Here is a 21,086-nt window from a genome sequence, read left to right as displayed (position 1 = left end):
TTTGTCTAACATGCAAAATAGTTAATACTTGATACACTCTAAAAAACTGTGTTACCGTTCATAAAGGGTACTCTGAGAGTGGAAAGTGCAGCTGTGACTGCTGTGCTCCATGCTACAGGTCTCGTCACAGCACAGTGATGGAATCAAATGAACTGGGCCTACAGAAGAAAACTTTATTTTAATAGAGGTAAAACATGTCCTCAATTAATTCACAACAGGGCCATAAGTTTAAAGTCTGTATTCCTGTAAACTTATCATTTTTCCCCAATTTTACATAAATTAATTCATGAAGATGTGAGATGTCACTGTAAAAAAATGGGTCTTTTTATTATTCCTTTAAAACCGTGTTCCCCAACCTTTTAAAAGATGAACCTCCCCTACAGGAAAATGAAAGCATTTGTGCCCTCCTTTAGTCCCAAGGTATGTTAGTAAGAGCCTACCACCTACCACTACTTTAGATCTTCATAGTATGATACTTCCTCTCCTTTCTTACACGCTTTAATGAGGAGTAAAATAGCTAACAGACGCTGACATTTCAACCGTCATCACTGGCATCTGAGTTAGCACCTCTTGAAAGGAATGGGCAGTCCTTTCCTCATAGCTATTGTTTTAGGTTTTATTTTGAGAGTTTTCTCCACAACAATAACAATAACTGAGAGACTTCACTTTCATTTAAGAAAAAAGTGAGTCTCTGGAGAACAACTGTAGGACTGCTCACACACTCTCAGCTAGTCTTTTGTGCCCATCCTTTGGGAAACTGCATAAAATCATTAAAGACTGTTGCATTGCATAGAATCATAGGACTGGAAGGGACCTTGAGAGGTCATCTAATCCAGTCCCCTGCACTCATGGCAGGACTAAGTATTATCTAGACCACATCTGACAGGTGTTTGTCTAATCTGCTCTTAAAAATCTCCAATGATAGAGATTCTACAACCTCCCTAGGCAATTTATTCCAGTGCTTAACCACCCTGACAGTTAGGAAGTTTTTCCTAATGTCCAACCTAAACCTCCCTTGCTGCAATTTAAGCCCATTGCTTCTTGTCATAGCCTCAGAGGTTAAGGAGAACAATTTTTCACCTTCCTTCTTGTAATAACCATTTATGTACTTGAAAATTGTTATTGTGTCCCCTCTAAGTCTTTTCTTCTCCAGACTAAATGAACCAATTTTTTCAATTTTCCCTCAGAGGTCATGTTTTCTAGACCTTTAATCATTTTTTGTTGCTCTTCTCTGGACTTTCTTGAATTTGTCCATGTCTTTCCTGAAATGTGGCACCCAGAACTGGACACAATACTCCAGTTGAGGCCTAATCATTGCAGAGTAGATCGGAAGAATTACTTCTTGTGTCTTGCTTACAACACTCCTGCTAATACATCCCAGAACGATGTTTGCTTTTTTTTTTTTTGCAACTGTGTTACACTGTTGACACATATTTAGCTTGTGATCCATTATGACACCCCAGATCCCTTTCCACAATACTCCTTCCTAGGCAGTCATTTCCCATTTTGTATGTGTACAAGTGATTGTTCCTTTCTAAGTGGAGTACTTTGCATTTGTCCTTATTGAATTTCATCCTATTTACTTCAGACCACTTTTCCAGTTTGTCCAGATCATTCTGAATTTTAATCCTATCCTCCAAAGCACTTGTAACCCCTCCCAGCTTGATATTGTTCACAAACTTTTAAAGTGTATTCTTTATGCCATTATCTAAATCACTGATGAAGATATTGAACTGAACTGGATATTGAACAGAACTGATCTCTGCAGGACCCAACCTGATATGCCCTTCCAGCTGGACTGTGAATCACTGAGAACTACCCTCTGGGAACGATTTTCCAACCAGTTATGCACCAATTTAACATTGGTACAGGCCAGCAATAAATTACTACCCTTCTGAAGCAATCCTTAAACTGTGCGTTAGTTCTTTCTTTCTTTCTTTCTTTCACACATTCATCCTTGGGAAGAGACCAATGTCTGTAAAATTTCAGTCTAAAATGGAAGGTTTTAGAAAACTCTGAGCCACTAGAAACAGGGGATTAGAGAGGAAATTATTATGCAACCCTAACTATAGTGTTTGCTTACACTATAATGGTAATAACAAATGCACATAGAAAAACAGATCTCTTAGTATTGTGTTAGATGATATAACCTATCAGTACCATGTGGTGATTTTAACTGTGCCTATACTGATATTAGTTTACCACATTTGAATAACTTTGAATGTTCAAGCCTCCTAGGGTAGCTTTACACTATAATTGAGATCCCACAGCTGGCCCATGCCAGCTGACTCAGGCTCGTGGGTATTGGGTAAAGGAGCTGTTTAACTGCAATGTAGATATTTGGGCTCAGGTGAGGTGGGAGGGTCCCAGAGCTCAGCGTGCAGCCCAAAGCCCTGTGAGCCCTAGTCAGCTGGCATGGACCAGCCATGGGTGTCTTATACTCTTAATGTAACCTTGGGATTAGGTTCACTGTGAAAATGCTGAAGTTCAGGCTGACCAATCACCCACATCAATTTAAATCTCAAAGCCTGAGGTAACAGTACTTTTTAGGAGCAACAGGAAACAAACATGTCTAAACAGACCTGCAGAAGAGTTCTGTGTAAGCTCAAAAGCTTGTTTCTTTCACCAACAGAAGTTGGTCCAATAAAAGATATTACCTCACCCACCTTGTCGCCTACATGTCTTAACGGGCAGATTATTTACATGAAGGATCAACTGACCCAAAACAATAAAACAAAGCCTACCTCAACAGCTACTGGAAAATTCTAGGCCTATAATGCCTACACTTTAACACTTACAATCAATCCTAACCTTAAGAAAGACCGATAATGTCAAATTACCATGTTTTAACTAGAAAATCAACCAAAGCTACTCAACTGCTAGATGAAAGCTCAGCATTCCATGTGTTCCTGCTGTTTAGATTTCTCATTTCCATAAGGCCTTATGGAGACCTAACTTACCACATGTTCGTGATGCATCTCGTTGACACTGACAACATGTTCTGTGAGCATATTCATTAAGCCGCGGTCTATCAAAACACGACAGTTCAGAACCATTGTAGTGAATATCCTGTGATCTCACAGACCCTTTGAGTAAAATTGAAGAGAAAACATATCAGTATGCGCTATTTGTTTTTGTTCACAATTTTTTATACTTGTGGAGTATTTGAACATTACAGTTCACAAAACGTTCACATTTGTAGTTTCATAGATTTTAGGACCAGAAGGGCACCTTATGATCATGTGGTCTATCTCTTCAATAACACAGGCCATTGTATTCTTGCACTGAGCTCAAGAAATTGTGGTTCAACTAGAAACTCTTCTAGAAAGACTTCTGATCTTGATTTAAAGACTTCAAGTGATTCAGAATATACCACTTTCCTTAGTAAGATCTTCCAATGGTTAATTACCTTCACTAGTAAAAATGTATGCAGTATTCAGTTTGAATATTTTTAGGTTCAGCCACTGGATATTTATTTTATCTTTATTTGCTAGATTACAGAGCCCTCTACTATAAGCAATCTTCACCCCATGTACTTACTTATGGACGAGGGTAAAGTCATCTTTTAAATTTCCCTACAATAAGTTTAACAGATTGAACTCCTTAAAACTCATTATAAGATCAGCCCTCAAATAATTCTGGCAGCTCTTCTATGAACATTCTCCAATTTTTCAATGAATGGCCTCACCAATACCATATACAGAGGTAATATCTCCTAACTGATATTTCCTCTTTATACATCTAAGGATCATTTAAAGTCATTGTTATCTTAATTAAATATATATTTTTAAATGAGGGCAAAATATCATGCTTTAAGTTTGCTCTTATTTTAATGTTAATTTTAAGCAATATGAAAATATGGATGAAATGTTGACAAAATTATTAATCAAAAACATAGCTGATTAAGGCATTTCATTTATCTTGACTAAGTCTATAAATATGGATAAATCCTTAGTGACAAACTTGGGATTTTTTCTTCAATAATATAGTAATATTAGTACTGTAATTTTAAAGCAACAATTCTCTCATTGTACATTTTCTACTCTTTTAAACAGGCTTACATTCACACCGTATAGCCAAAGGCTTGACCCTGCAAAGGGATCTCTTGTACTGCACAAACTTGTTCCTCTTAAAACAAAACAAAACAATAAAATAGTTGGAAACTCACAGCTTTGCTTCTTCTCCATAAACTGTCTCTTACAGTAAATAACACAAAGGATGAGAAGAGCTAAGAGCACTGTGGCCAGTGCACTGCATATAACAGCTGCTAGAGCAGTATCCCGTGGACTGGAAGCAGTTGATGGGATCTTCACAAGATTCACTTTGGTAGTACCTAAAATATAATTAAGCACATAGGTAAGGCATGCTGTGTGGACAGTTTAGGTAAATGAAAATCCTAGAAATATAACTAGAACAGGCTCTTAGCACAGAAGAAAAAAAAAAAGGACTCTCCATCTGCTAATGTATCAACAGCAAAGTTGTATAACTAAGATTAATATAGCTTATCCTCAATTGTGTTACTTACCCTCAATTACACTGCCAGGTGCAGACACTTATATAATAGCACAATCCGTTAAATGGGAATATAATGAATTGTGTGGCTCCATACACATAGACACCCTGGTTGTCATGGAGGATTGAACCAGGACCTTTAGCACCAAAACACAGGCCTTTGCTACTTGAGCTACAGGAAAATTTGTCTAGCTTTGAGAAAGTAGCTAATTGTATAGTTAAAGGGACCACCCACAAGCAGGAGTCACAGTCACACACTAGGCCATTTTTTTCATGCTCCCCTGTTAAAGAATCTTGTTGTGAGTTAGAGGTCCACAGGAGTTCAAGTCCATTAGAGGCACCATTTTGTCCTACACTTGGTTCCACATGGGACTTTATGTTCACATAGTGATGGTTTGTTATACACAGATTACAATTCTTACAGCCACCGTACTAACAATTTCAGCCATCTTTTTGGTTTTGGGGAAAATGACTATTTTTACACGGCAAAGAGAATAGGAGTTGATTAGCGCAAAGACGTCCAATTGCAGTTATGGGAGGTATCTTATATATTGAGGATGTGCCAATTATTGTTTTCATTTTTCATTAAATGCTTTCTTATAACTGCTTAAAAAAGCTTTCTTACAGTGGCTCACTTCAGATCAGCTTATCAATTTCAGCTCACACTGAAATCTACATTAATTCCATAAACTTTCATGAGGAAAAAAACCAGCCCTTTGAGGTTTTATCTCACTGCAAGTTTTTAAAAAGCCCAATAAACCACATTTTATTAACTTATGAAAACATGTAGAATGTGCCTAGTCCTGAAAACGTCCTTGGTTAAAACTGAAAGACTATAATTTCCTGAGAAATGATCCATAGTCGTAATTTTCAGTTGGGAGATCAAGGCCTGCCAGAATACGATGAAATCACTAATCAAGTCTTATATGTAATAGGTTGTTATCCTAAGTTTGCAACATGGTAATAAGAAAGAACAGAATCCTTACATTGTTTGAACTATCAAAGCATATTACTTTTAAAATACATTTTTCTAGACCAAGGCCTGATTTACACTTAAAAGTTAGGTCAACATAGCTCTGGTACTCAGGGGTGTGAGTTTTTCACACCCCTGAGCCCATTAGCTATGCCAGTCTAACCCCCAGGAGTAAATATGGCTAGTTTGATGGAAATTGATTCTGTCGACCAAGCTACCACTGCTTGAGAAGGTGAATTATCTACCCCTTCCATCATGAAGCATCTACACGGCATATCTATGGCTCCGTAGCTGTGCCGCTGTAGCACCTGTAGCGTAGACATGGCCTGAATATAGTATTTCCAATGTGTGCATTAGCAGGGTTTCTGGACACCAAGTATTTAAAAAAAAAAGAAAAAGTGAGAGAATCCCAGGCCCTCTTAGGTCAGTCATATTAACAATTTTATTGGCCACAAAACAAATCAGTATTACTATTAAACATTATGTTCATTCTGACCAACTGCAAGTCTGCAGAGAACATGCTTTTTGACTAAGAAAACATTGACTTCTAGGCAAATGCTTAATCGCAAGTTTTAAAAATTCCTTAAGGAGTGACCATTTTCTTGGGGCTTCAGGAGGCTTGTAATGGGTGCTATGTCAGGGAAGGAGAGAGGATTTGGCCAGAGTGAGGAGCGGGTCAGGTCAGGGCTCCTGGAACAGAGGTAAGACTTTTAGTGGAGGAGTAGCTATTGAAAGTCTGGAAATTAATTGTTTTCATATAATTACAACATTCTAGTAGGCCTTGAGGCTGCATTAAGAGCTGCTAGTATGGATCTGTGTATTCATGCAGAGTCTTGCTGTAATCAGTGGGACTCTGCAGAGAAACAGGGTCCATACTAGGGGACCCCTATGCCAGGCTAGGGTATAAGCCAAAATGTCGGTCTTTCTTGTACCATTGTGTCTTGCCAAAGGATAACAGGGTTTTTTTAAAAGTCATGTCTCAAAACTCATGTCTATGAAGATGTTCAAGGAATACTACTCCATGAATTTTCCATGCTTACTGATTTTATATGTTGAAACTTTTTCCTTGTACTGAAATCACAGTATTTTCATTATTATGGCACTTGGTCTGCCTATTATTTAGATTTCAGATGATGGGATAAAGGCGTTTCCCTTCAATAGTTTAGAGGAGGGTTATAGAATGTTAGGAACCATTAGAAAAGGGATATATAATAAGACAGAAAATATCATAATGCCACTATATAAATCCATAGTACACCCACACCTTGAATACTGTGTGCAGTTCTGGTTGCCCCATCTCAAAAATGACATATTAGAAATGGAAAAGGTACAGAGAAGGGCAACAAAAATGATAAAGGGTATGGAACAGCTTCCATATGAGGAGAGATTAAAAAGATAGAGACTATTCACCTTGGAAGAGACAACTAAGTGGGGATATGATAAAATCATGAACCGTGCGGAGAAAGTGAATAAGGAAGTGTTATTTAGCCTTTCACATAAAACAAGAACCAGAGGTCACCCAATGAAATTAATAGGCAGCAGGTTTAAAACAAAAGGAAGTACTTCTTCACACAACATACAGTTAATCTGTGGAACTCATTGCCAGGGGATGTTGTGAAGACCAAAACTATACCTGGATTCCATAAAGAATTGGTAAGTTTATGGAGAACAGGTCATAGAATCATAGAATATCAAGGTTGGAAGGGACCTCAGGAGGTCATCTAGTCCAACCCCTGCTCAAAGCAGGACCAATCCCCACTTTTTGCCCCAGATCCCTAAATGGCCCCCTCAAGGACTGAACTCACAATCCTGGGTTTAGCAGGCCAATGCTCAAACCGCTGAGCTATCCCTCCCCCCTCCTCCCAGGTCCATCAATGGCTATTAGCCAAAATGGTCAGGGATGTGACCCCCTCCTCGGATGTCCCTAAATCTCTGACTGCCAGATGCTGGGACTGGATGACAGGGGATGGATCACTTGATGATTGCCTTGTTCTGTTCATTCTCTCTGAAGCATCTGGCATTGGCCACTGTCAGAAGACAGGATACTGCGCTAGATGGACCATTGGTCTGACCCAATTCTTATGTTCTTACACTCTTATTTGAGACCGACAAACTTAATGGCCCAGATTAAGTGAAGCACTGAAGCATGTGATTACTTTTAAGCTTGTGCTTAAATTATAGGATTTAAATACATGCTTAAATGTTTTCTGGGATAGGGATGGATTTAATCACTTGCTTAAAGTTAAGCACATACTTAAGTGCTTTGCTGAACTGGTGCCAATATGCTGTTAAAAAACAACAACCACGGGAAGGGGGAGGGAAGATCCTACAGTGAGATTTTGGAAAGGACACAATGTTGTTGTACATTATTAAAAATAAACTTTAAAAAGGCACTTTATTTCAGAAAAAAAATATTGCATTTAGTTTTCAAACTCTCAGTTCCAATATATTCTAGGACAAGAATTTCCCCGAATATTAAGAGTGCCTCCTGTACTGATTTCTAGAAGTAAGACTAAATAAAAATTCTTCCCTGGATTAATGAATAATACAATTTAGGTAGAGATGGTGTTTTAAAAACAAACAAACTTTTTGTTAATCCAAGATAATTAAACAGCAATATCTTTGGTAACACTGAACATGTGAATCCCAGCTGTATCACTAAAAGGTCTGCCAATAAACAAAATAGTTGAATTTTTCAGCCAATTTATACTAAGCAACCAGACACTGGACAAAAACTAAAAACACTTCCTTTAAGATTTACTTAGAATTATGGCTTATTACAGTAACTAGAGGAATCAGAATGACTAAAACAAAGTTTTCTTTAGTAGATTAACCATTTGAAACCAGAATTCAGGATTTGGCCATTTTATGTGCCTTCAGTAGATACAGTAATAACTGTCAGCATCAAGGGTACTAAGTTTCAGAATTCTATGCAGTGTACTCCATTAGTCAGATTCATATTGAGTCAAATCATTGTTAACTAGTAGGAGTTGTATTGATTAAAACAATGTTAATTATGGCTTCAGTTAGAGCGAAGTGGCACAGTGTGTGATGTGCTACATCTTAATGTTTAGGTTAAAACCCTGAATAGACTATAGATAAAAATGAATTCAAATGTTTTAGTCCACATACTGGAATAATAAGGGTGTTGCTGATCAAGACAGAAACATTGGCATGGCTATAAATAGAAGTTTCCACTTTAGCTGTCCATTCTATATTTGGTTCAAGTGAGTGCTAATAATTTTAGTTTGAAAAGAATTCAATTTGCAAATGTTTAAAACATGAGTCTGCTCATTTAAAGGAGAACAAACAAAATAAACAACACCCATCCAAGCTCTCCCGCCCTACTCTCCACCAAACAAAAACAACACAAAATTGATAAGACATTACAAGTACTATAAAGAGATAACATCTTTGGAAAAAAGAAATAATCCTGATCATATTTCTGAACCTTCCCACAAATAAAAGATTGACTGCTTTCTCCTGATCTTTGAGTAACGTTATTAAACATGACAAGAGACTGTGGTAAACACTGGAAAGACTGTCTCCTAACATCTGCAAAAGGACAGCTATTTGCGTGCATGGACTAGATCCAAAAGTTCATCATGTCAAACCACATTTTTCAAATATGCTCCAACTGCTGACTTTGAAGCATTTTGTTTCCAAGTTGGTGCCCCACACAGTTTTTCAAAGAAATGTACCAAGAACCCTTGGGGATGGAGGAGGGGGGGGAATACAACTATACACATATTCATCATTTGTTGAGAAATCTTACAATACTTGTTTATAAATAGAAAGCTTTAGAACTTAATTTCTTCTTTTTCAAGCCCACTTCTACCACAATACATATTTTTAAATGACTTCAATTGTTGACAGAGTCAGTGTACAGATAGGAAACAGCATTTTCTTGGGTGCTATTTGAATATTAAAAGATTTTTTAAAAGGCTTTATATACTTAACCCTACCTAAACTGAAATAGGGACACAAAAATATGTCTCTCCACATGTAAATCTGGAACATCCAGAAAAATCCAGTGGCAAAGAGACTATATAATTGTTAATGTGGATATAACGTTGGCACCAATGACTTGTTTGGGATTTTTTGTTTCTAGGGGCTCATTTTGCATCTTCTGACACCTGAGGACGTTTACAGCCCATCTATTTTTTCAAGGACTGTCATATTTCCTTCATTTTGTTGCAGGGCTGCCATCCCTTGAATTAAAGTCGTGTCATGTTTACACGAGAACTTGGTAGGATACTATGCAGAGCAGAAAAAGTTATTTTTTTACTTCATATTTGGGTTTGATTTGTACTTACGGCCAAAAAGTTTTATGAACAAGGATTGAGTATTTTGGGATGGTTTTCTGTTCAGATCCAAATATGAACCATAGCCTTAAAGCTTATGTAAATCCTTTCCAAAATGTATTCAAGGTATCCAATAACTTCTTCCTCTGAAAAGCTTGCCAATCTTACTCTATTTCTTGTGCTCTGATACTAGGACATTTATTTTTATTAGTATTACTTTAACTATTTAAAATCTTTAATGTACTAGAATAGGTTGAATATTAACCATTTAAAATTTGGCTGCAGCCAAGATAAAAATCAGAGGATTACAATCCACACTCAAATTTCAGAATATTCACCTTTTCCTTGAAGTCTCTATTTCATGGTAGGATAACAGATTCAGATCCTGTACTTCAAAGTTCTCATTTCATAGAGGTCTGTAGAGCCCATATATATTTCTACAATGTATGCTTGTATTATCATGTGTGCGCATTTAGTTCAACAATCACTCTACTGAGAGATTAAATTTCATGTGATTTCTTATACAATATGACTGCCTGAGAGAGGGGAAAAAAGACTTATTTGTTGAAGTGTTTTCTTCAGCATTTAAGGATGGTGGGCAGTATTAGGCTAATAGACTTGCTATTGGATAAGTTTTCTATTTTCTTAGAAAATATCAGCTAAAGCCAATATTTATAACTAGTTCAAAAATATCAGTTTAATCAATAAATTGCACACACAAAAGTAGATAAGGCATTATTACTTCTAAATATGTAATCAATAGGACATGAATAGACTCAGACTAATAAGATTCAAAGTGCTTACAAAACTATAGACTGAAAGCCATCAGAAATCACAAATATTTATTTTGGTTGATAAAAATGTACACAGTTGTTACAGTTTTAATTAGAAAAGATTTTTCTGCAAAAACAAAAGGATACAGTATAAGCTAAATAGAACTGTACATGATGGACGGGTCTGATTCTGTATTCCTTACTCGAGTAATCCTCACACCAAATTAAGAGGGCTGCTTGCATTAGAGGGCTAGATTGGCAACTTCATGTGCCAGTCCTTTCCTGGCACAGCTATCTCCTCCTTTGCACTGGCTCAACTGTACTGGCTGGCATATGGAAAGGAGGGATGAAGACAAAACTTGCATGGGTATATAGGATGGCTCATGACTGAGCTGAGAAAGATCACTCATAAGAGTTGCAAAACTGCAGCCCAACATTGTAACTGCAAAGAGTTGTAACAATTAGATCATTAACTAAAACTAATATTCTATGTAGTACTCATCATTCAAAGAGGAAAACATGCTTTAAAAAGGGACCTGTGCTTTTATTGTATTGCTTTAAACATTTTTTGCAACCACTGAAGATAGTAAAGGCGTTGTTTAGTTTCCTCACTTCTGACTATTAACAGGATATTTGCTTTATTATCAATATCACAATACACTATACTTTCTTGAAAGTTATGGTTTACTCTTAATTTTTATCCACTCTCCATCTAGATAGCTTTGTACAACAGATAATTTATTGTATTTTAAATACAAATAGTTCAATTTATAAATATGACTGATGAATCTGAATGTCAGCTGTATTTATGGCCTTTTGCCTCCCCACTTTTTTTTGTCTTTATTGACTCATCAATCTCAGATCAAAATGAAACTCTTGTGGTGTTCAAATAATTTAGCTCCGACAGAAAGCTGGAATTTCCCAGTCAAAACATTCCATTGCTGATAATTGGATTCAGTACAATTATTGAGCAAACAGGTCCTTCCCTCCGTCTTTCCTTCTTGGGCTGCATCTGAATTAAGATTTCTTTCCATACTAGCTGAAATTCACCAGATAGGCAAAACTAGATTATTTGTAAGATTAGACTAATTAAAAAAGAGTCATGAGGCATTTAATTTTTTAAGACAAAAGTTAGACACTGTGAGGAATATTGTCGGACTCAACGGGTAGTGATCAATGGCTCCATGTCTAGTTGGCAGACACGGTCTCCCACAGTATTCTTGTCAGCAAGTTAAAGAAGTATGGGCTGGATGAATGCACTATAAGGTGGGTAGAAAGTTGGCTAGATTGTCGGGCTCAACGGGTAGTGATCAATGGCTCCATGTCTAGTTGGCAGCCGGTGTCAAGTGGAGTGCCCCAGGGGTCGGTCCTGGGGCCGGTTTTGTTCAATATCTTCATAAATGATCTGGAGGATGGTGTGGATTGCACTCTTAGCAAATTTGCGGATGATACTAAACTAGGAGGAGTGGTAGATACGCTGGAGGGCAGGGATAGGATACAGAGGGACCTAGACAAATTGGAGGATTGGGCCAAAAGAAATCTGATGAGGTTCAATAAGGATAAGTGCAGGGTCCTGCACTTAGGACGGAAGAACCCAATGCACCGCTACAGACTAGGGACCGAATGGCTAGGCAGCAGTTCTGCGGAAAAGGACCTAGGGGTGACAGAGGACGAGAAGCTGGATATGAGTCAGCAGTGTGCCCTTGTTGCCAAGAAGGCCAATGGCATTTTGGGATGTATAAGTCGGGGCATAGCGAGCAGATCGAGGGACGTGATCGTTCCCCTCTATTCGACATTGGTGAGGCCTCATCTGGAGTACTGTGTCCAGTTTTGGGCCCCACACTACAAGAAGGATGTGGATAAATTGGAGAGAGTCCAGCGAAGGGCAACAAAAATGATTAGGGGTCTGGAACACATGACTTATGAGGAGAGGCTGAGGGAACTGGGACTGTTTAGTCTGCGGAAGAGAAGAATGAGGGGGGATTTGATAGCTACTTTCAACTACCTGAGAGGTGGTTCCAGAGAGGATGGTTCTAGACTATTCTCAGTGGTAGAAGAGGACAGGACAAGGAGTAATGGTCTCAAGTTGCAGTGGGGGAGGTTTAGGTTGGATATTAGGAAAAACTTTTTCACCAAGAGGGTGGTGAAACACTGGAATGTGTTACCTAGGGAGGTGGTAGAATCTCCTTCCTTAGAAGTTTTTAAGGTCAGGCTTGACAAACCCCTGGCTGGGATGATTTAATTGGGGATTGGTCCTGCTTTGAGCAGGGGGTTGGACTAGATGACCTCCTGAGGTCCCTTCCAACCCTGATATTCTATGATTCTATGATTCTATGATCACATGAAAATTCAAGAGGTAGATCAGTTACTTCTGAGTTAAGAGAATTAAGCAAAAATACGATACATGAATCCAGCAATTTTCAGATTTATCTTCACATGAATTTGAATGTAAGAATAAAGAAAACACATAAAATGGCTGCTACCATATGATACCTTCCTGTTGATCTCAGACATGCATGTAGCTGCTCCTCCTTTGGTGGCCAAATTTTTACTTTTTATCTTGTGGATTCAGAGGCCTGAGAGCTGATGAATCTAAGGAAGAATAGTAACAGGCCAATATGGCTCTACCAGGAACTTTTTAATGGCCTGAAAATCAATAAGGAATTGTACAAAAAGTTGAAACGTAGACAAATTGCTAAGGAGCAGTACAAAATAATAGCATAAGCATGTAGAAACAAAATCAGAAAGCCTAAAGCACAAAATGAGTTTCACCTAGCAAGGGACATCAAAAGCAATAAGAATAGGTTCTTTAAATACATTAGGAACAAGAGAAAGATGAAGGAAAGTACAGGTCCTCTACTTAGTGGGGAAGGAGAGCTAATAACTGATTACATCAAGAAAGCAGAGGTGTTTAATGCCTATTTTGCTTGTCTTCAATAATAAGGTTAATAGTGATCAGATACTCAACACAATATTAATAACATGGGGGAAGGAATGCAAGCCAAAAAAGGGGAAGAACACTTTGAAGAATATTTATACAAAATAGATGTATTCAAGTTGGCAGAGCCTGATCAAATGTATCCTACTGTAATCAAGGAACTAACTGAAGCAATCACAGAACCATTAGCAATTACCTTTGAGAACTCCTGGAGGATGGGTGAAGACCTGAAAGACTGAAGGGCAAACATTGTATCTATCTTTAAAAATGAGAACAAAGAGGACTCGGGGAATTATAGACCAGTCAGATTAACTTCAATACCTGGAAAGAACAAATTATTCAAAAAAACCAAAACAAACCAACAAAACAATTTGTAAGCACCTGGAGGATAATAGAATTTTAAGGAATAGCCAGCATGGATTTGTCAAGAACAAATTATGCTAAATCAATCTAATTTCTTTCTTTGACAGGGTTACTGCGGAAGTGGATAGGGAGGAGGCAGTATATTTGATAAATCTTGATTTTAGTAAGCCTTTTGAAACAGTTCCACATGACATTCTTATAAGCAAACTAGGGAAATATGGTGTAGATGAAATAACTATAAAGTGGGTGCACAATTGGTTGAGAGACTGTACTCAATGACAGGTTTCAGAGTAGCAGCCGTGTTAGTCTGTATCCGCAAAAAGAAAAGGAGTATTTGTGGCACCTTAGAGACTAACAAATTTATTTGAGCATAAGCTTTCGTGAGCTACAGCATTCGATGAAGTGAGCTGTAGCTCACGAAAGCTTATGCTCAAATAAATTTGTTAGTCTCTAAGGTGCCACAAGTACTCCTTTTCTTTTTGTACTCAATGAGTAGTTCTTAATGGTTTGCTGTCAAACTGGGAGGGAATTATCTAGCAGGGTTCTGCAGGGGTCAATCCTGGGTCTGATACTATTCAATATTTTCATTAATGATTTGGATAATGGAGTGGAGAGTATGCTTATAAAATCTGCAGGTGACACCAAATTGGGAGGGGTTGCAAGCACGTTGGAAGACAGAATTAAAATTCAAAGCAACCTTGACAAATTGGATTATTGGTCTGAAATTAAATTCACAACTTCAAAATGGGGAATAAATGGCTAGGTGGTAGTATTGCTGAAAAGGATTTGGGGATTATAGTGGATAATAAATTGAATGAGAGTCAACAGTGTTATGCAGCTGTGAAAAAGCTGATATTATTCTGGGGTGTATTAAGAAGAGTGTAATATATAAGACATGGGAGGTAATTATCTCACAGTACTCGGCCCTGGTGAGGCCTCACCTGGAGTACTGAGTCCAATTTTGAGCACCACACTTCAGGAAAGATGTAGACAATTGGAGAGAGGCCAGAGGAGAGCAACAAAAGTGATAAAAAGGTTCAGACAGCCTGACGTATGAGAAATGGTTTAAAACTGGGCATGTTTAGTCTTGAGAAAAGAAGACTAAGGGGGAACGTGATAACAGCCTTCAAATATGTTATGGGCCCTTATAAAGAGGAGGTGATCAATTGTTCTCCATGTCCACTGAAGATAGGACAAGCAGTAATGGGCTAATCTGCAGCAAAGGAGATTTAGGTTAGATATTACAAAAAACTAGCTAAATATAAGCGTATTTAAGCTCTGGAGTAGGATTCCAAAGGAGGCTGAGGAATCCCCATAATAGGAGGTTATTAAAAGCAGGTTGGACAAACACCTGCCAGGGATGGTATAGATTTACTTGGTCCTGCACAGCATAGGGGGCTGGACTTGATGTTACTTCTCAAGGTCTCTTCCAGCCCTATATTTCTATGATTCTAGAAACAAAGTGGATTAATTATATCTCTAAAAGGAATCAGATCCATGTTATTAATACTGCTATTATGTCAATAAAGTTTTGTACCTAGCCTGAAACCCTACATCATCATTCATGGCATCCTTAATTTTAACTGAATTAAGAAATGTTCATTCTCAGTACACAAGCAGCTAAATCATTCTTTCCCCCTTCTATTGTATTTTTCAAAGATTATCATAACATACAATAAAAATTTAAAATCCAGACAAAAGCACCACACAATACACAGAAAACAACAATACCACATTAGGCGTACAAAGAGAAATGGGTTTGACTAGTCAAAGCAGTTACATGGATAGTTTTAAAATAGGAATAACAGCATCATACCACTTCAGCAGGATGTTGTGAAGATAAATTCATTAATAATTTTGAAGTCCTTGCATATTTTGGTGAAAGCAGCAAAGAAAAGCCCATAAATAAGTTATTAATTTTGTATTCTGTGCAGGGTTTGTATGGAGTATGGTAAATAAAGCCTGGGGTCAAGCATGGAATGATGAAAATAAAAAGAAATATTGAATTACAGACTATTCTGTGCTCTCTGACCAGTCTGTGCACTAAATGAGGCAGAGGTCCTGTGGAAAAAGACCATGTGATACTGGAATTAAAACTGTATTGTAATGCATATGTACAAGGGAGCCAAATTAAGGGTCCATGGACAAACTGAGTACTGGCATTTTCTAACTTTGGTGTGCTTGACTTCACCCCCTTAATGTTCTTTGAAAGTAGTTCAATTTTGTATATAATAATTTCATCAGAGAACACTGGGAAATTTATTTGCTAAGTGGGTTGAAAGGAAAAAGAAAAATAATCAAACTACAAAATTATTTTTTCTCATAAAATTCCTCAATCTCCTCAATAAAAAAAGGTAAACTAAAGTATAAGGGATGAGGAAGACTAAGTATAAGAAAGAACAATAAAATCACTGTTTGTCAAATTTGCAACCTGCCTCAAACTCATCTCTAAATTTCCACGACACTTTAACATATATTTTTATTAGAACTATAAAAAATATGTGTATATTAGTTTTGTGCATGTAAGATTATTGGCTGCTTTTTGAAAATTTGGTCCTACTTTTTTTTGGTAGTAAAAGCTGCATTTTCTGCACTAGAAGAAATTCATAGAATACTATTACAGTCACAGAAGGTTACACCCAATATGGTCCTCACTAAAATATGGATATGCCAATATAGTAAAAGGCAAAAGTTAAGTGAATCTTAATCTCATTCACAATAATTTCCAAAATTTAAACCCACACTATTATGACAATAATATCTTCTACAAGGAGAAAGAATCTGTAATGACAATGAAGAGAGGAAAAAGTGAGAGTGCTTTCAGGTTCAAATTCAAGATGTTTTTTAAAATAAGACACTAGAACAAAGAGATAATAGCATTTACTACAAAACTTGTCTGGATCTGATATGAAGAAACTGAAATCTAGCAAGAGAGCATTTAGCTTCTTAAACTATATAAACCCTCTGGAAAAGTATTCCTCTTTTTCTCCCCAGTAAAGCAAAAGGATGTAATTAAAGTGACAAGGTAATGCTTGCATACCACAGGGGTCTTCGAGGAATTTTTAATATTAATTTCACAGGAATATAAAATGTTTTTGTGAATTTCAAAAGACATTTGAATGTCTTGGTTAAATTAGCTTCCAATAATAGAGACTACCACATTCTGCTATTTCAGTAAATCTTAATATTCTCATACTGAAATTCTCAGACAGAATTACAATAATATAACAGAGCGTTGGCCTTTATCTGTAGCTTGAGCATTATTACTTAAATTTTCAGGACCAGATTATGAAGTCTGTACTCACACATTGCTGAGTTGTCCCACTCCTGTGAATAACTACTCACTGCTGTGAGAAATGGCCCCACAGTCTAACTTTCAATGTCTAGGACTATGTCCCACTACAGGGATTCAGCTCTGCAATTATGCTCTGTCTGTCTGTTTGGGAAGAAATCTTTTAGAGAGCCCTTGCCAGTGGAACTAGTTCCAGTGAACCCCCAGGCCTCATTTTTATCAATCTTCAGGACACAAAATAGGGCTCACCTGTTTATGCAAGCTTACTCATGGTATTGACTACTAAACAAAGAGCTCTGCTTTTATTATATATTCTTTACAGTTAGAAGCTAATAACGCAAACAAACAGATTAAGATTAATACATGTAATCAGAATATTACATCAACAGAGATTAAAAAACTAAGTAATCCACACAACATTCCACTAAAGTAGTTAAGCATTATCTTCACTTTACAGCTCAAGAAACTCAGGCAGAGAAGTGAAGTGACTAACCCCATAACAGACAGTGAATCAGCATCAGAGCTGACATTTGAAATCAGTATTTTCTGGCTCCCTATTTGTCACATTAATACCTATCCCTTTTTGTCCCTTTCTACTTTACACCATGTTAGCAATATTGGGACTCTGGCTGCCAATGGCATTTTAAACAGCAAGTCTAGCAGAAACACAGACTGATTCATGGTTATCCCACATCTTGTGCAGTCACCAGCACAGACACCAATCCCATATTGATTGGCATAATTCTAAATTCACTTTGTAGTGGTATAAATGATGATGAATTGGACCCACTGTACTTAAAAAGCCAGTTGCAGCTGGCAACCCAGCTGGGCTGAAACTGCCCATATTACTAATACAGGTGGAGATGAACTGATATTATCAATGGTTGAAAAATTTTCCGTAATTTCCTTATTGTAAATGAGGCCTTTATATGTGGTTGGTTAAACCTAATACTCTCAGGCTAACCATAGAATTGAAAAATTATATCAAAACCTTTCCAATGGTCAAAGTTCTGAAATTAGGAATTGTTTAAAAAAACTGCAAACAGCCTTAACTACAGCATTCTGACCAGATATTTTTCCAGATAACCCCAAATAAAACACTACACATAAAAATTCTACAGAAAAATCTCTTTAATTTATTGCGATTCATGGTATAGTTAAACCTGATCAACATGAGCCAAACTAAATAATAAACATGTAGATCCAATACCAGCAATCAGTTTTTTTAATGACTGTTAGCTAGTGTAAGATTGCTCACAAATTAAGAATATTGTATTCTACAATCAAAGCAATTGCATTCATGAATGAATATGAATTCTGTAGGTGGACTGTAGGGTAAGAGATGTTAATAAATAAACATATAAGAAAGAACACAGGCACTGATACTTATTCAATACAGGTCAATCATTGGCCCCTTCTCTGTAACTGAGGAATTTCAAGTTCATTTAAAGCTAGTGTAATTGAGCCAACCATCTCCACCATTAAAGAGTAATGATTAAGTTAAATTTCTTGCAGACACACAGTACCTAAAACAAACATTCAGAGTGCCTCTGGCAAAGAGAAATACTAATTATAGGATTGACTCATGAGATGAAAGGTTGCACAAGTCACTACTAGAAACAGAAACAGGTAAGCTATTGAGAAGAAATTATTGAAATTCTCATACTTGGTAGTTAAACAGAGCATTTCATTTTGTAACTGTATTCACTCGTTTCAAGATTCAAAACTAAAATATTTGCATGCTGCTATATTTTTATATATGAACATAAATTACAAATGCATACTGTAATTACAAAGTCCTGTATGCCAAAGAAATTCTTAACCAAAGAAAAGAATGAACTTCCTAAAATGAGCTTTTATATTGCAAAAATAAAATTATACAGAGAGGCTTTCAAAGTATATTTGGTCACACACAGCTCTATTCATTTATTTATTTAAACAAAATATGGTCTTAAAAATGGATATTTAAGGATTCATTGCATAGTGAGGCTTCTAGACTTCAATTCCAAGAATTTAAAAGGAATCATAAAAGAAACACGTCATTAAGGCCCCAAACATCTGTGGGGAAGGATACGCAAGCTCAAAAATAGTTTTGTATTTCAAACTGAAGTTTCCACTGGGATTAGCAGACAGGATTGCCAGCTGGGAGTTAGAACAAAGATATGAAACTTGGGCTCCTGCCCTATACATTACTGACTCGCTTTAACCTTTTGAATGCCAGACAAGCCCAATCAACAGCAGGAGAATCTTGTACTGGACATTCGTGAAACAAACAGAATCCGACTCAATTTTTTTAAGATTAGTTGACATTTCAATTTCAGTGTGCATCACAATCTATACATTTATTGTTATTTCTGAGTAAATATTTCTTGTGAAATACTTTCAAATGGATTTGCTTAGGAGTTCTGTGTTCTTTATTAAATAAGTTCATGAATAAACACATTAGGAAGACAGATAAAAGAGGATTACATGCAATCAGTATCAGTTTCATACAGGCAATGCTTACCAATGCAGTTCAATTTACTGAAATATTTTCAGCTTATGTTTATAGAATTTGCTTAAAATCTAATTAAGCTATTATCATGTATATTTAATATACACACATCTTTTCCTATCTTTCCTGATTACTTTGATTTATGTATATAAACAAATTCTTTATAAAACAGCATCTTCTCATTCCTAACTTATTCCAGGATTTTACAGTTTGTACTCTGGAAGCAATTGATGTCACATATACTAGATGATTATATCACATATACTGAATGATTATATGCTCCTTTTTCTAACAAATATCTTGGAATTAGTAATAACAAGGGAAGGAAACTTTACAATAATTTTACAGAGTTTTCATATTAAAATATTTCTGGTGGTACCTTGCAGATAGATGGTAGCTTAAAATTATGAGCTTTAAAAAAAAGAATAAATTATGGGTCTTTTTATTTGTCTTTTGGTTTTTGAGCTGTAAGTGTTCAAATTTTCTAGCTTTTCTCCACAACCATAAGGGCTAAAAATGAACTTAAAAAATTCATCTAATTATAGACTCCAGAAGATGAAGCTTTAAGAACATCACCAAATAATGTGAGACTCATGAAAAAAATTGAATTTACAATATTATATACATTGTTTTTTTAACAACCAACAACTACAACCACCACTCCCAGAAGCTACTGACAGTATCTTTATTAAGTCTTTCATAAATCAAACAGTTAAACAAAAAACAAAAACAAAACAAAACCCTCAGTCCTTGCAATCCTAGCACTGGCGGTGGAGCTAGAAGCCACATGGGCACCTTTATGTCTTTCTCTGCAGAAACTCATGGTGTTGCCAACTCTCATGATTTTGTCATAAGTCTCATGATAATTATTGTTTTCCTTAAAGCCCCAGCTCCTGGAGTCATGTGGATATGTAATCATTTCAGCCTTATTCTTACAGAAAAAGTGAGTTTCTAGCCCTCATGGCTACGGAGAAAGCTTCAAAATGTGACCCTTAAAGGCTCAAAAAGCAGAAGATAAATAAAAAGAACATCAGATCTATTATTTTTATATAACTTCATGATTTTGAAGCCAATCTCATTATTTTTGGTGACCCTGATTCATGATTTTTTGAACATTTGGGGTCAGCAATACTGAGCAAGAGACTTCAAACCCACCTATTTTACAACTATGTAAAGTGTTTTGAATTTACTTGGTAAAACATGCAATACATGTACAAAGTACAGTATATTCTCCACTGAAGAGAATAAGGCTCCCTGGCTTAAATGCATGGGTGAAGATAATGCCTTGAGAACCTTTGCAGGACCTGGACTTCTGGCCATTGCATCACCTATACAATGAAAGCAAACCACAAACGATGAGAAGGAAAGGTAAACTGCAGTTGTTACCAAATGATCCTTTCAAAATACTCCAGAGGAGGAAAAAATTCATTCTTTAAA

The 21,086-nt window shown here is 36.6% G+C and overlaps 1 protein-coding gene across 6 annotated transcripts in view; it reads right to left on the bottom strand.

Annotated features, from left to right (window-relative positions):
• Window positions 1–21,086, bottom strand: part of TNFRSF19 (TNF receptor superfamily member 19) — a 129,958-nt gene that overhangs the window by 9,683 nt on the left and 99,189 nt on the right. For all 6 annotated transcript variants that reach the window (XM_074958380.1, XM_074958398.1, XM_074958417.1 and 3 more), the window contains 3 exons: window positions 4,169–4,333; window positions 2,961–3,086; window positions 56–158 (listed from right to left, as the gene is read on the bottom strand). In XM_074958380.1, the coding sequence (XP_074814481.1) occupies window positions 56–158; window positions 2,961–3,086; window positions 4,169–4,333 (394 nt within the window). The remainder of the gene's footprint in view (window positions 1–55; window positions 159–2,960; window positions 3,087–4,168; window positions 4,334–21,086) is intronic.

Source organism: Natator depressus, chromosome 1 (assembly GCF_965152275.1).
Source record: "Natator depressus isolate rNatDep1 chromosome 1, rNatDep2.hap1, whole genome shotgun sequence".
Taxonomy (NCBI): Eukaryota; Metazoa; Chordata; order Testudines; family Cheloniidae; genus Natator; species Natator depressus.
This window is presented reverse-complemented; position numbering and strand designations above follow the sequence as displayed.